The 14,805-nt window shown below is 38.0% G+C and overlaps 1 protein-coding gene and 1 pseudogene across 1 annotated transcript; both read left to right on the forward strand.

Annotated features, from left to right (window-relative positions):
- Positions 1-249: 249 nt before the first annotated feature.
- LOC131539068 (probable polypeptide N-acetylgalactosaminyltransferase 8) lies at positions 250-6,038 on the forward strand (annotated as a pseudogene).
- Positions 6,039-9,691: 3,653 nt separating this feature from the next.
- On the forward strand, positions 9,692-13,213 carry LOC131538543 (probable polypeptide N-acetylgalactosaminyltransferase 8). The gene is made up of 11 exons (XM_058772405.1): positions 9,692-9,812; positions 10,434-10,638; positions 10,711-10,877; positions 10,970-11,153; positions 11,567-11,764; positions 11,852-11,966; positions 12,033-12,218; positions 12,353-12,490; positions 12,574-12,669; positions 12,801-12,965; positions 13,063-13,213. Exons 1-11 carry the CDS (start codon positions 9,692-9,694, stop codon positions 13,201-13,203), a joined length of 1,716 nt encoding a protein of 571 aa, XP_058628388.1. The 3' UTR covers positions 13,204-13,213.
- The last annotated feature ends 1,592 nt before the right edge of the window (positions 13,214-14,805 follow it).

Raw genomic sequence — 14,805 nt, forward strand, 5'->3', positions numbered from 1 at the left:
TTTTAAAAGTGAATAGTTGTAATGATTAACTCCACCTCTACCAGGATTCAGTGCCCTGGTTTCCTCCCTCCCTCTTTATCTGACTGATAAAGATCAAATGATTAGGATTAGACAACAAACAGTAGAGTCACAAAGCTGTAATCATAAAACATGGACCAGTGACAGCCTCCAGAATAACTAATACCTGAAGAAGGAAAACAGCTAGAAAACCTTAAAAAAAAATTCAGAACTGTAACTTTGCTGATCATCATGAGAATAAGCTTTGTGAAGACTTTGTTTCTAGTCTTGTCTGTTGTTGTGGTCTTTCTCTATGTGAGCTTGATGAGGAAGGAAATTCAAACGCAAGACAAGCAGCTTCACCAAGTCCAGCAGAACTTCTCGTTACACAGCGCACTTCTTCTTAACAAGCTGGACAAACTGGAGGCTCATTTAATAGCAGTGGGTGAGTTACTAATATGTTTAGTTCTTTCTGTTTGCTGTTGTTTCATGCCACTCTCTAAGCTCTCTTTAAAGTTGGCATTAAATAAAAATTGACCCTACTTACAAAATATTTTGTGTTCCTCAGAAGACATAAATGCATATATGTGTGTGTGCGCGTGTGTGTGGCCTTTTGACCTTTTTAATTAATTCATTTTTTTAATGCAGTTGAACACTCTATTCTCAGTCAGTGGTTTTTAATACAAGGCCAGATAGCAGGAAGATTAGATAAAGTGAGTAGTTTTCATCTGTCTGCCTCCATGAGGAAACACTACTAAAACGATTGGGCTTCCTTTTTAAAATTTTATTTTTAAACCTCTTTTTAAAAACATTATTCAAAACTACTGAGTGGAGCTTTTTTTGAGTGAGTTCACTATTAATATACAGGTTCATCTCAATAAATTAGAATGTCATGAAAAAGTTCATTTTTTTTTGTAACTTATTTCAAAAAGTGAAACTTTCATTTTAGATTCATTACATGTAAAGTAAAACATTTCAAAAGTTTTTTTTTGTTTTAATTTTGATGATTAGAGCTTACAGCTCATGAAAGTCAAAAATCAGTATCTCAAAATATTAGAATTATTTACATTTGAGTTTCAATAAATGACCATCCATACAGTATGAATTCTGGGTATCTCTTGTTCTTTGAAACAACAATAATGGAGAAGACTGCTGACTTGGCAATGATCCAGAACATGAACATTGACACCCTCCACAAAGAGGGTAAGTCACAGAAGGTCATTACTGAAAGGTCTGGCTGTTTACAGAGTGCTTTATCAAAGCATATTAAATGCAAAGTTGACTGGAAGGAAGAATTTGGGTAGGAAAATGTGCACAAGCAACAGGGTTGACCGCAAGCTTGAGAATACAGTCAAGCAAAGCTGATTCAAACACTTGTGAGAGCTTCACAAGGAGTGAACTGAAGCTGGAGTCAGTGCATCAAGAGTCACTACGCTCAGACGTCTTCAGGAAAAGGGCTACCAAGCCACTTCTGAACCAGAGACAACGTCAGAAGCGTCTTACCTGGGCTACGGAGAAAAAGAACTGGACTGTTGCTCAGTGATCCAAAGTCCTCTTTTCAGATGAAAGTAAATTTTGCATTTCATTTGGAAATCAAGGTCCCAGAGTCTGGAGGAAGACTGGAGAGGCACAGAATCCATGTTGCTTGAAGTCCAGTGTGAAGTTTCCACAGTCAGTGATGATTTGGGCTGCCATGTCATCTGCTGGTGTTGGTCCACTGTGTTTACTGAAGTCCACAGTCAATGCAGCCATCTACCAGGAAATTTTAGAGCACTTCATGCTTCCTTCTGCTGACAAGCTTTATGGAGATGCTGATTTCATTTTCCAGCAGGACTTGGCACCTGCCCACACTGCCAAAGGTACCAAAAGCTGGTTCAATGACCATAGTGTTACTGTGCTTGATTGGCCAGCAAACTCGCCTGACCTGAACCCCATAGAGAATCTATGGGGTATTGTCAAGAGGAAGATGAGAGACACCAGACCCAACAATGCAGAAGAGCTGAAGGCCACTATCAGAGCAACCTGGGCTTCCATACCACCTCAGCAGTGCCACAAACTGATCACCTCCATGCCACACCGAGTTGAGGCAGTAATTAAAGCAAAAGGAGCCCCTACCAAGTATTGAGTACATATACAGTAAATGAACATACTTTCCAGAAGGCCAACAGTTCACTAAAAATGTTTTTTTATTGGTCTTATGAAGTATTCTAATTTGTTGAGAGTGAATTGGTGGGTTTTTGTTAAATGTGAGCCTAAATCATCACAATTAAAAGAACCAAAGACTTAAACTACTTCAGTCTGTGTGCATTGAATTTATTTAATACACGAGTTTCACAGTTTGAGTTGAATTACTGAAATAAATGAACTTTTCCACGACATTCTAATTTATTGAGATGCACCTGTATATATTGATATTAATATTATTTAGCACCATTTTTAAGCAACATATGGGCTTATATCAATGTAATTTAAAGTGATTACATACGATCAATTTTAAAATGGATATGCCAACAGAAATCTGTTACTGTCTTTGCTGGTATACCAGAATTAAAGATTCTAAGCAATTTTAGTTAACTAAATTGAAAAAAATAAAAAAATTGCAGAAGAGAAAAGCCTCATAGAGAAAAATGAGAAGAAGCCAGCAAAGAAGCTGTTTCCAAACTCATACCTCTTCAAGCAATGGACTGTTGAACTTTCTGAGGATGACCAGAGGAAGGCTGAGGATCTCTTTCAGAAATACGGCTATAATGCCTTCCTCAGTGACCAGTTGCCTCTGGACCGGGAGCTGCCGGACACTCGAGACCACAGGTGAGTTTCAGCGGTTTATGGACACGTTCTGAAATTCAACATCTGTCTTGATGCATTCATTCATTTCTGTAGATGCATTGGCCGTGAATACCCCCACAATCTGCCCACCCTCAGTGTGGTGCTGATTTATCTGGATGAGGCTCTGTCTGTCATTCAAAGAGCCATTTGCAGCATCATCAACAGAACTCCAGCCCACCTGCTCAAAGACATCATACTGGTGGACGACCACAGCACAAATGGTTTGTTTCTCTCAAAACCCCATCCAACACTAGTCTCAGATGCATATTGTGCACAAAATGAGCTATTAATTGTGGATATATCTCTTCTGCAGAAGATCTGAAAACACAGCTACATGTTTATGTCAGCTCCATCAATGAGAAGCACCCAGGCCTGGTGAAGACGGTGAGCCATTCAGAGCAGAAAGGACTTTCCCAGGCCAGAATCTCAGGGTGGAAGGCTGCCTCTGGGGATGTGGTTGCCATTTTGGACGCTCACATTGAGGTCCATGTCAAATGGTGTGAAACTGCTCAGTTGACTTCAGTATTTGGCAATAAATTAAATATTTGTTCATCTAGATGAGATTTTCTGTCTTAAAATAATATTGCATTACTGGTGCGAAGCAGTGTTGAGGATTATTTATATGCTATTATAGTATTTATTAATATTTTGAATTAGCATTTATTTAAAAGTTTTAATTTTAATTTCAAGTTTTAGTCATTTTTATATGTTTTGTCAATTTTATTCTATTTATGCTGAATTTAATTTTAAAGTAATTTTAGTACTTCAGCTTGAAGTGTGAAACTGCTTCAGTGTCTGTCAGTAAACTAAATATTTGCTCAGTTAGCTGATAATCATGCTCCACCTTTATTTTTTTAACTACATTCAAAGCTGATTTATTGGTGTATGAAATGTTTCTCAAGTACTCTCTCTCTTTTAGGGCGGAGCCTCTGCTTGCACGTATCCAGGCTGACCGTACGCTGGTCCTGAGCCCCGTGTTTGATAAAGTCAATTACCATGACTTGCAAGTGACAAACTATTTCGCCTCTGCTCATGGTTTTGACTGGGCTCTCTGGTGCATGTACGTGGCATTCCCAAAGAAGTGGTACGATCAAAAAGACCCTTCACAGCCAGGAAAGTGAGTGTATGTTGCTGGTTTAATATTTTATAATGGAATCCACCCCAAATGAGAGTGTAACAGATCCTTCTGCTCTGCCTGTTCTCCAGGAGTCCGTCTGTCATGGGAATACTCGTGGTTGATCGTCTGTTCTTTGGTGAGATTGGGACTCTGGATGGAGGGATGGAGGTGTACGGAGGAGAGAATGTTGAATTAGGAATACGGGTAATTTGCAAAAGTGTGGATCATTCTCCTAAATGATACTATATTAACCTCTAATTATACCACTGGGCTGCTGAAATCTTGAAATTGATTGATGAGTGTTCAATTATTATTATTATTATTATTATTATTTTTCAATAAACGCGCAGCATATGAAGTAGTTCCAGGTCTGTCGACCGTATTACAGTTCACTTCGTCAAGTTATTTCTTTCAGTTATTTCAACGATCCTTAGAGCCTACAACAGCAAATGATCCAAAACCCCTAAAGACACTGACCAAACAAACAAATATGGCAACAGCAATAAATAAAAACAATTTATGTGTTTTTTTTTAACTAAATTACCTCGGTATTGCTCCGCCATTGACTTTTTCAATAAAATAGAAAAACATTTTTTGCCGAACACTGTGTAGAAACACGCAGACTCAGGTAGGCCTAATTCACACACGCTTTATATCTCTCTCTCTCATATATGAATGCATATCGGAAGCATTCGTTATTCACTCTAAAATGATGTTTTGAAATTAGCAACGGAGACTTGGGATGAGATGCGAAAGAAATTCTTAGTTGTACACACAAAAGGGTTTGTATAATAAATAAAACATCTGAACAATGTCTATGTGGTGTTGTAACTGTGGTATAAGCTGAAAAATGCACATCTCATGTTTTGGCTCAGGTGTGGCTGTGTGGAGGAAGTATAGAGATTGTACCCTGCTCAAAAATTGCTCACATCGAGAGGGCACACAAACCCTACATGCCTGATCTTAGCAATGTCATGAAGAGAAATGCCCTGAGAGTGGCAGAAGTTTGGATGGATGAATACAAGATAAATGTGAACATTGCCTGGGGTCTTCCTATACAGGTAGATCTAATTAAAATTTCGGCCAATCAAATTCTGGATTTTCAAGGTCAGTTGATTCTATCAAATTCAGTTTGAGACCTCTAAATTGAACCAAGAGGGTAGAAATGTTAAATTGTTCACACACTTATGATCTGCATATGACCCTGCGTATCTGTTCTCTCCTTTTCCCACAGAACCATGGGATAGACATTGGTGATGTATCGGAGAGAAAGAAACTGAGAGAAAGACTAAATTGCAAGCCATTTAAATGGTATCTGGAAAATGTCTATCCTCAATTAAATCCCATGAATTTATTAGCTTATGGAGTGGTGAGTGACATACAGTTCACTATGAATCAAGATCAAGTCTGAGAGATCAGTTCTACAGGGACAGTTTAATATGATGTCCTTATTTCTGTCAAAACAGCTGATTAATGAGCTGCAAACAAGTTTATGTTTGGATAAGGGGCCACTTGAGGAGAACAATCCCATTTTATATGCATGTCATTTCATGGGATCTCAGGTAACCTTCTCTTCTTTTCTTTTCTCTTCTCTTCTCTTCTCTTCTCTTCTCTTCTCTTCTCTGGATTTTCAAACTGTATTTTGGGAATATTTGACACACTTCAGTTTCTCATCGCACAGATATTTTACTATGCAGCACGTGGTGAGATATTTGCACATCCCCTTCAGTCCCTTAAAAACTATAGGAACCGCTGTCTAATTGATCCCGGCTCAGGCAGGTTTCCAGAGCTGTCCTGGTGTTCAGACACTGAAAAACCAAAACACATGTATTGGGACTTCAAACAGGTGAAAAAATAATTACACCCCAAACATTGATGCTGTGGTATATTACAATCTACACATTGTTTGGAAAAGTTCATATTCTTGTTTGTTTTCAGGGACAGGCCATACAGAACAGAGAAACCAACGCTGTCTGGAGATCAGCACTGACCAGACAGGAAAATATGAAAAGAATGTTTTTCTTCAGGACTGCAGAAACCAACACTGGAAGATACAGAATGTAATTCAGGACTTTTGAAATGCAAGATATAATCAATCTATATAAACATGGCTTGCTGGAGAAATGAGAGTCAGAAAAAGGATTAAGAGAATAATAATAATGTCTTATTGCAGTTCAAATAGAATCAAATACAAAACATTTAACTTGCATGTCATGTGACCATTAACCGGCATCAGAGAACGATATACAGGTGCGTCTCAATAAATTAGAATGTTGTGAAAAAGTTCATTTTTTCTTGTAACTTTTTTCAAAATGTTAAACTTTCATATATTTTAGATTCATTACATATAAAGTAAAGCATTTCAAAAGTTTTTTTGTTTTAATTTTGATGATTAGAGCTTACAGCTCATGAAAGTCAAAAATCAGTATCTCAAAATATTAGAATATTTACATTTGAGTTTGAATAAATGACCATCCCTACAGTATAAATTCTGGGTATCTCTTGTTCTTTGAAACCACAATAATGGGGAAGACTGCTGACTTGGCAATGATCCAGAAGACGAACATTGACACCCTCCACAAAGAGGGTAAGTCACAGAAGGTCATTACTGAAAGGTGTGGCTGTTTACAGAGTGCTTTATCAAAGCATATTAAATGCAAAGTTGACTGGAAGGAAGAATTTGGGTAGGAAAAGGTGCACAAGCAACAGGGATGACCGCAAGCTTGAGAATACTGTCAAGCAAAGCTGATTCAAACACTTGTGAGAGCTTCACAAGGAGAGAACTGAAGCTGGAGTCAGTGCATCAAGAGTCACCACGATCAGACGTCTTCAGGAAAAGGGCTACCAAGCCACTTCTGAACCAGAGACAACGTCAGAAGCATCTTAACTGGGCTGTGGAGAAAAAGAACTGGACTGTTGCTCAGTGGTCCAAAGTCCTCTTTTCAGATGAAAGTAAATTTTACATTTCATTTGGAAATCAAGGTCCCAGAGTCTGGAGGAAGACTGGAGAGGCACAGAATCCATGTTGCTTGAAGTCCAGTGTGAAGTTTCCACAGTCAGTGATGATTTGGGCTGCCATGTCATCTGCTGGTGTTGGTCCACTGTGTTTTCTGAAGTCCACAGTCAACGCAGCCATCTACCAGGACATTTTAGAGCACTTCATGCTTCCTTCTGCTGACAAGCTTTATGGAGATGCTGATTTCATTTTCCAGCAGGACTTGGCACCTGCCCACACTGCCAAAGGTACCAAAAGCTGGTTCAATGACCATAGTGTTACTGTGCTTGATTGGCCAGCAAACTCACCAGACCTGAACCCCATAGAGAATCTATGGGGTATTGTCAAGAGGAAGATGAGAGACACCAGACCCAACAATGCAGAAGAGCTGAAGGCCACTGTCAAAGAAACCTGGGCTTCCATACCACCTCAGCAGTGCCACAAACTGATCACCTCCATGCCACGCCGAATTGAGGCAGTAATTAAAGCAAAAGGAGCCCCTACTAAGTATTGAGTGCATATACAGTAAATTAACATACTTTCCAGAAGACCAACAATTCACTAAAAATGTTTTTTTTTTATTGGTCTTATGAAGTATTCTAATTTGTTGAGATTGGTGGGTTTTTGTTAAATGTGAGACAAAATCATCACAATTAAAAGAACCAAAGACTTAAACTACTTCAGTCTGTGTGCATTGAATTTATTTAATACAAGAGTGTCACAATTTGAGTTGAATTACTGAAATAAATGAACTTTTCCACGACATTCTAATTTATTGAGATGCACCTGTAGTAAATATGTTACATCTAACGGATTCAGCTGACAAAAAATTCGGAAACCCCTGATAAAGAGCAAGAGAATGTATATTAGCCTACATGTTTGTAGTCTACATAATGTACAGAAATTTGACCTTTTTTTTTTACAGTGTACTTTATTAAATCAGTTATACCCCCTTTAACATACTACGCAGGGAAATAAGTGACAGTTTCAGTTTTTTTAGAAGTACAGTTTTATGTAAACACATGCGATTTAACTCTCCTTTAAACAAAACTTGAGTAATTAAAAGCCACAGTGAATGAGGATGGGGCATGTTGTCACAGAATGCCAATGTACATTAAAGCAATAGTTCAACCAAAAATGATTCTGTCATCATTTACTCATCCTCACACAAAAGGAGATATTTAGTGGAATGTCCAGACTGTTGTTTTCTGGGTCTTCTGAAGCCATATGATGGCTAAGTGTGATGAAGCTCAAAGTTTAAGTTGTTATTCTGTAAAAACCCTCATTTTTAAATGCATGAGAAGCAGCTCTACCAGGTCCAGCAGAACTTCTCGTTACACAGCGCTCTTCTGCTCATCATGCTGGACAAACTGGAGGATCAGTGGATGAGTTACTAATATAAGTTTTGCTTCAGTCTTGTTTTAGACTTTGAATACATGAACACAAATTCTCGCAGAAGAGAGAAGCCTCAGAGAGAAATGAGAGGAAGCCAGCTAAAAAGCTGTTCCCAAACTCAAATCTCTTCAAGCAGTGGAGGAAAGTTAAGGATCTCTTTCAGAAATAGCCGGCTATAATGCCTTCCTTAGTGACCAAATGCATCTGGACTGGGAGCTCAAAATCTGGATGTTCAAGGCCAGTTCTAGAAGTCTTGAGATATTGATTCTGTCAGGTTCGGTATAGAGACATAGGTTTGACATTTGTTTTGGGTCTTCATTAGATTTATGATCTGCATTGCAGTTTTGCATTGTAAAGAATGTTTTACTTTTCCTAATTTGGCTAACTTTATTTGGTTCCTTTTTAATAAAAAATGACCTGTGTTAACTGTAGGAAACATGATTTATTTGCAGAACCAGAGTGTTTCTTTATCAATTAACAATTTTACAATCGTGTCAATAATGTTTTCTCTTTCTAATGAAGGTTTTCAGTGCTGCAGGTTTTAGTAAATTCTCAAAATCATAAAACTCTTTGTGAACATTCTCTCAATAATAATCTCACTGATAAATACAGTGACATTATAGTTTTGCACGGTAAAGTATATTTGACTTTTCATAGTTTGGTCAACTTTATTTGGGTCCTTTTCCGTTTAAAATTTTTATTTTTATTACGTACAGTAATTATTCTTATAAAGTGTGCCATCTGTAATCATTAAATTAAGGCTAAATAAAATTTCATTTAATAAATTAAATAACACATGACATGAAAATTTACATTTTAAAACTTATAAACCCAATTGTAATATTTTTAATGTTTACATTTAAACATTTTATATTAATTTTGATATTTTAGCAAATTTCTTTCTAATTGATCATTTCTATTCTATTCTGCAGACGAAAATCTACAGACCTGTTTTTGTTTATATTTATTTAGTGTTGATGGACTGTGGTGCCTGCCTGGTTCCTTTTACCGAATGATATAATGAATTATATGATTTCTATTTTTAAAAGTGAATAGTTGTAATGATTAACTCCACCTCTACCAGGATTCAGTGCCCTGGTTTCCTCCCTCCCTCTTTATCTGACTGATAAAGATCAAATGATTAGGATTAGACAACAAACAGTAGAGTCACAAAGCTGTAATCATAAAACATGGACCAGTGACAGCCTCCAGAATAACTAATACCTGAAGAAGGAAAACAGCTAGAAAACCTTAAAAAAAAATTCAGAACTGTAACTTTGCTGATCATCATGAGAATAAGCTTTGGGAAGACTTTGTTTCTAGTCTTGTCTGTTGTTGTGGTCTTTCTCTATGTGAGCTTGATGAGGAAGGAAATTCAAACACAAGACAAGCAGCTTAACCAAGTCCAGCAGAACTTCTCGTTACACAGCGCACTTCTTCTTAACAAGCTGGACAAACTGGAGGCTCATTTAATAGCAGTGGGTGAGTTACTAATATGTTTAGTTCTTTCTGTTTGCTGTTGTTTCATGCCACTCTCTAAGCTCTCTTTAAAGTTGGCATTAAATAAAAATTGACCCTACTTACAAAATATTTTGTGTTCCTCAGAAGACATAAATGCATATATGTGTGTGTGTGCGCGTGTGTGTGGCCTTTTGACCTTTTTAATTAATTTATTTTTTTAATGCAGTTGAACACTCTATTCTCAGTCAGTGGTTTTTAATACAAGGCCAGATAGCAGGAAGATTAGATAAAGTGAGTAGTTTTCATCTGTCTGCCCCCATGAGGAAACACTACTAAAACGACTGGGCTTCCTTTTTAAAATTGTATTTTTAAACCTCTTTTTAAAAACATTATTCAAAAGTACTGAGTGGAGCTTTTTTTGAGTGAGTTCACTATTAATATATATATTGATATCAATATTATTTAGCACCATTTTGAAGCAACATATGTGCTTATATCAATGTAATTTAAAGTAATTACATACAACCAATTTCAAAATGGATATGCCAACAGAAATCTGTTACTGTCTTTGCTGGTATACCAGAATTAAAGATTCTAAGCAATTTTAGTGAACTAAAATGAAAAAAAATAAATAAATTGCAGAAGAGAAAAGCCTCATAGAGAAAAATGAGAAGAAGCCAGCAAAGAAGCTGTTCCCAAACTCATACCTCTTCAAGCAATGGACTGTTGAACTTTCTGAGGATGACCAGAGGAAGGCTGAGGATCTCTTTCAGAAATACGGCTATAATGCCTTCCTCAGTGACCAGTTGCCTCTGGACCGGGAGCTGCCGGAAACTCGAGACCACAGGTGAGTTTCAGCGGTTTATGGACACGCTCTGAAATTCAACATCTGTCTTGATGCATTCATTCATTTCTGTAGATGCATTGGCCGTGAATACCCCCACAATCTGCCCACCCTCAGTGTGGTGCTGATTTATCTGAATGAGGCTCTCTCTGTCATTCAAAGAGCCATTTGCAGCATCATCAACAGAACTCCAGCCCACCTGCTCAAAGACATCATACTGGTGGACGACCACAGCACAAATGGTTTGTTTCTCTCAAAACCCCATCCAACACTAGTCTCAGATGCATATTGTGCACAAAATGAGCTATTAATTGTGGATATATCTCTTCTGCAGAAGATCTGAAAACACAGCTACATGTTTATGTCAGCTCCATCAATGAGAAGCACCCAGGCCTGGTGAAGACGGTGACCCATTCAGAGCAGAAAGGTCTTTCCCAGGCCAGAATCTCAGGGTGGAAGGCTGCCTCTGGGGATGTGGTTGCCATTTTGGACGCTCACATTGAGGTCCATGTCAAATGGTGTGAAACTGCTCAGTTGACTTTAGTATTTGGCAATAATATTTGCTGAACTAGATGGAATTCTCTGTCTTAGAACAATATTGCATAGCTTGTGTAAAGTAGTGTTAATATTATTTAGATAATATGGTAACACTTTAGATTAGAGAACACCATTCATTATTGGTTATTACTACTAGCATATTTCCTTATGCAGCACATATTAATGCCTTATTCTGCATGACCATTAGATCCCTTACCCCTACCCCTAAGCTACTACAACAACTTCCTTACTTACTATCAATAGGCAGCAAATTAGAAGTTTATTGAGGGGGGCAGTGATTTTATTTTTTTTTTTTAATTGGGGTGTAATGTATGGGAAAAGTAGAGTGTATGAAGGTGTATGAAATGTTTCTCAAGTACTCTCTCTCTTTTAGGGCGGAGCCTCTGCTTGCACGTATCCAGGCTGACCGTACGCTGGTCCTGAGCCCCGTGTTTGATAAAGTCAATTATTATGACTTGCAGGTGACAAAGCATTTCACCTCTGCTCATGGTTTTGACTGGGCTCTCTGGTGCATGTACGTGGCATTCCCACAGAAGTGGTATGATCAAAACGATCCTTCACAGCCAGGAAAGTGAGTGTATGTTGCTGGTTTAATATTTTATACTGTAGTCCATCCCAGATGTGAGTGTAACAGATTTGTCCTCTTCCTGTTCTCCAGGAGTCCGTCTGTAATGGGAATACTCGTGGTTGATCGTCTGTTCTTTGGTGAGATTGGGACTCTGGATGGAGGGATGGAGGTGTACGGAGGAGAGAATGTTGAATTAGGAATACGGGTAATTCACAAACACGTTGATCATTCTCCTTAGACGCTATTTGCTCTAAATGCTGTTTTGGCTCAGGTGTGGCTGTGTGGAGGAAGTATAGAGATTGTACCCTGCTCTAAAATTGCTCACATCGAGAGGGCACACAAACCATATGCAACTGATCTTAGCAATGTCATGAAGAGAAATGCCCTGAGAGTGGCAGAAGTTTGGATGGATGAATACAAGATAAATGTGCACATCGCCTGGGGTCTTCCCATGCAGGTACACCTTAAGCTGCGACTAGAGAGATGTGTGACTAGAAGTTTTGAGATTTTAAATGTTCATTTGTTTTGACTCTTTATTAGATTTATGATCTGCAAATGACCCTGTGTATCTGTTCTCTCCTGTTCCCACAGAACCATGGGATAGACATTGGTAATGTATTGGAAAGAAAAAATCTGAGAGAGAGGCTGAAATGCAAACCATTTAAATGGTATCTGGAAAATGTCTATCCTGAGTTATATCCTATGAATGATTTACTTGGTTATGGAGTGGTGAGTGACATATGGTTCACTATGAAACAAGATGATTGGTTTGACCATTTAATATAATGTCCTTACTATCTCTATCAAAACAGCTGATTAATGATCTGCAAACAAGTTTATGTTTGGATAAGGGGCCACTTGAGGAGAACAATCCCATTTTATATCCATGTCATTTCATGGAATCACAGGTAACCTTCTCTTCTCTTCTCTTCTCTTCTCTTCTCTTCTCTTCTCTTCTCTTCTCTTCTCTTCTCTTCTCTGCATTTTCAAACTGTATTTTTTAGGAATATTTGACACACTTCAGTTTCTCATCACACAGATATTTTACTATACAGAAAGTGGTGAGATATTTGTGCATCCCCTTCGGTCTTTTAAAAATGATCGGAGCCGCTGTCTAACTGATCCCGGCTCAGGCAGGTTTCCAGAGCTGTCCTGGTGTTCAGACACTGAAAAACCAAAACACATGTACTGGAACTTCAAACAGGTGAACAAATGATTAAACCACAAACATTTATAGAGCGCTGTGGTATATTACAATCTAAACATTGCTTGGAAAAGTTCATATTCTTGTTTGTTTTCAGGGACAGGCCATACAGAACAGAGAAACCAAACGCTGTCTGGAGATCAGCACTGACCAGACAGGAAAATATGAAAAGAACGTTTTTCTTCAGGACTGCAGAAACCAACACTGGAAGATACAGAACGTAATTCAGGACGTATGAAATGCAAGATATAATCAATCTACATGAATGGAGCTGAGATGATTTTGGTCGAATGGATCACAAGAAAATAAGGGAGACACATTCCCGTTTACATGGTTTTTTAATTCGTCTCTTTTGTCCACTTTTGACACTTTCCTGATTTCTTTGAGGGCAGATCTATGGGTAGGGCTTTTTCTGACCTTTCAGTCTAATATTGCGAAATAAGCTCATTCAATTTATATATGAATGCAAAAAAAGACTATGGAAGGTGATACAAAGAGCAGCAGTTTTCGTTTCTGCAGATAGCTGCATAACTATGCTGAACGCTGTGAGATTGTGTTAGAATCAGGACTGGTAAGAGATCATTGTGCTTTTTACATATTTTTCCATTCAAAGCAAACTTACGATTTCAGACGGCAAGGTTAAATCCTGTCTGGCTAGCATGCTTCAACAACACATCCCATAATGTTAAAGAATTACGTCAGTAGGCGGAAAGGAGGTGATTTTTACTGAATGCATTTGAACTCATGAGAGTCTACACTGTGAAAGCAATCCGGTCAAATGTATTTTCAACTACCTCTGGAAGTGGTCGAAAGTGGATGAGTTTAAAATGTTTCAGACCCTGTTTACACCTGTGTCGTCCACTTATGATCGGGTTGTCAAAAACGCAACTTAATACCAGGTGTAAATAATTCCAGTGTGATGGTTCTTGATATCACTGTCTGACACTTCTACATCAGGAAGTTGAGGACCCAGTTACAGGTGCTTGTGTCGACCTCCCACAGCCTCGGCTTTTCCACCGCTGTTGTGGAATGATCATATTAAAAGCTGAGTTGAAGTCAATGAAGAAGATCCAGGCATAGGTGTTCTTCCGCTCTAGGTGTTAAGAGGTTCGGCTGACAGAAATGTTTGAGAACCCCTGATAAAGAGCAGGGAAAGACTGAAGCATCCCCAGACTTCACATAGAACATACAGTTTGGAAAATATATCAATGAATGGAAGTTTATGTTTTATGAAATCAATGTATCTTAACAAAAAATCATAGTTTGCCCTGTTCCTAATAGCCCACTATGGGGCATGTTGTCACAGAATGTCAGTGTATATTAAAGCGATAGTTAAACCAAAAATTAATTAAATTATATTTTATTAATTACAAATTATTTCAATGATTATTTACTCAGCCTCACACAAAATGTGATATTTACCTGTAGCTGTTGTTTTCCATATAACAAATGGAAATGGAAAGCTCCAAAAAGAACAGAAGTAGTTCATACGACTTAACTCTACCTACTTGTATTTCTGGGTCTTCTAAAGCCATATGATGGCTAAGTGTGATGAAGAGGTCAAAGTTTAAGTTTTTATTCTGTGAAAATCTTGATATCCACCATAGCGCTGCTTTGAAATCTATATGTGAAATCTTGAATCTGTGGTGTTTTTCCATGTAAATGTAGATTCAAGTCTAGACTTTATCTTTTTTGTTGCATTTAATGAAGTAAGGCAATCTACATTGAAGCCGTTGCATGCAAACCTCCTGTCACAGTGACTAAGCATCAGTGATGCTACACTTTCACACAACTGTTACAAGCATGACAGGACCAATGACAGAGTAACTGAAAATAGCGG

The sequence above is a fragment of the Onychostoma macrolepis genome, chromosome 04 (assembly GCF_012432095.1).
Source record: "Onychostoma macrolepis isolate SWU-2019 chromosome 04, ASM1243209v1, whole genome shotgun sequence".
Lineage (NCBI taxonomy): Eukaryota > Metazoa > Chordata > Actinopteri > Cypriniformes > Cyprinidae > Onychostoma > Onychostoma macrolepis.

Coding starts and splice junctions, on each gene's coding strand:
- LOC131538543 (XM_058772405.1), top strand. CDS start 9,692: ATGAGGAAGGAAATTCAAACACAAGACAAGCAGCTTAACCAAGTCCAG. Junction 10,878..10,969: donor GGACGACCACAGCACAAATG/GTTTGTTTCTCT, acceptor TCTCTTCTGCAG/AAGATCTGAAAACACAGCTA. Junction 12,966..13,062: donor TGTACTGGAACTTCAAACAG/GTGAACAAATGA, acceptor GTTTGTTTTCAG/GGACAGGCCATACAGAACAG.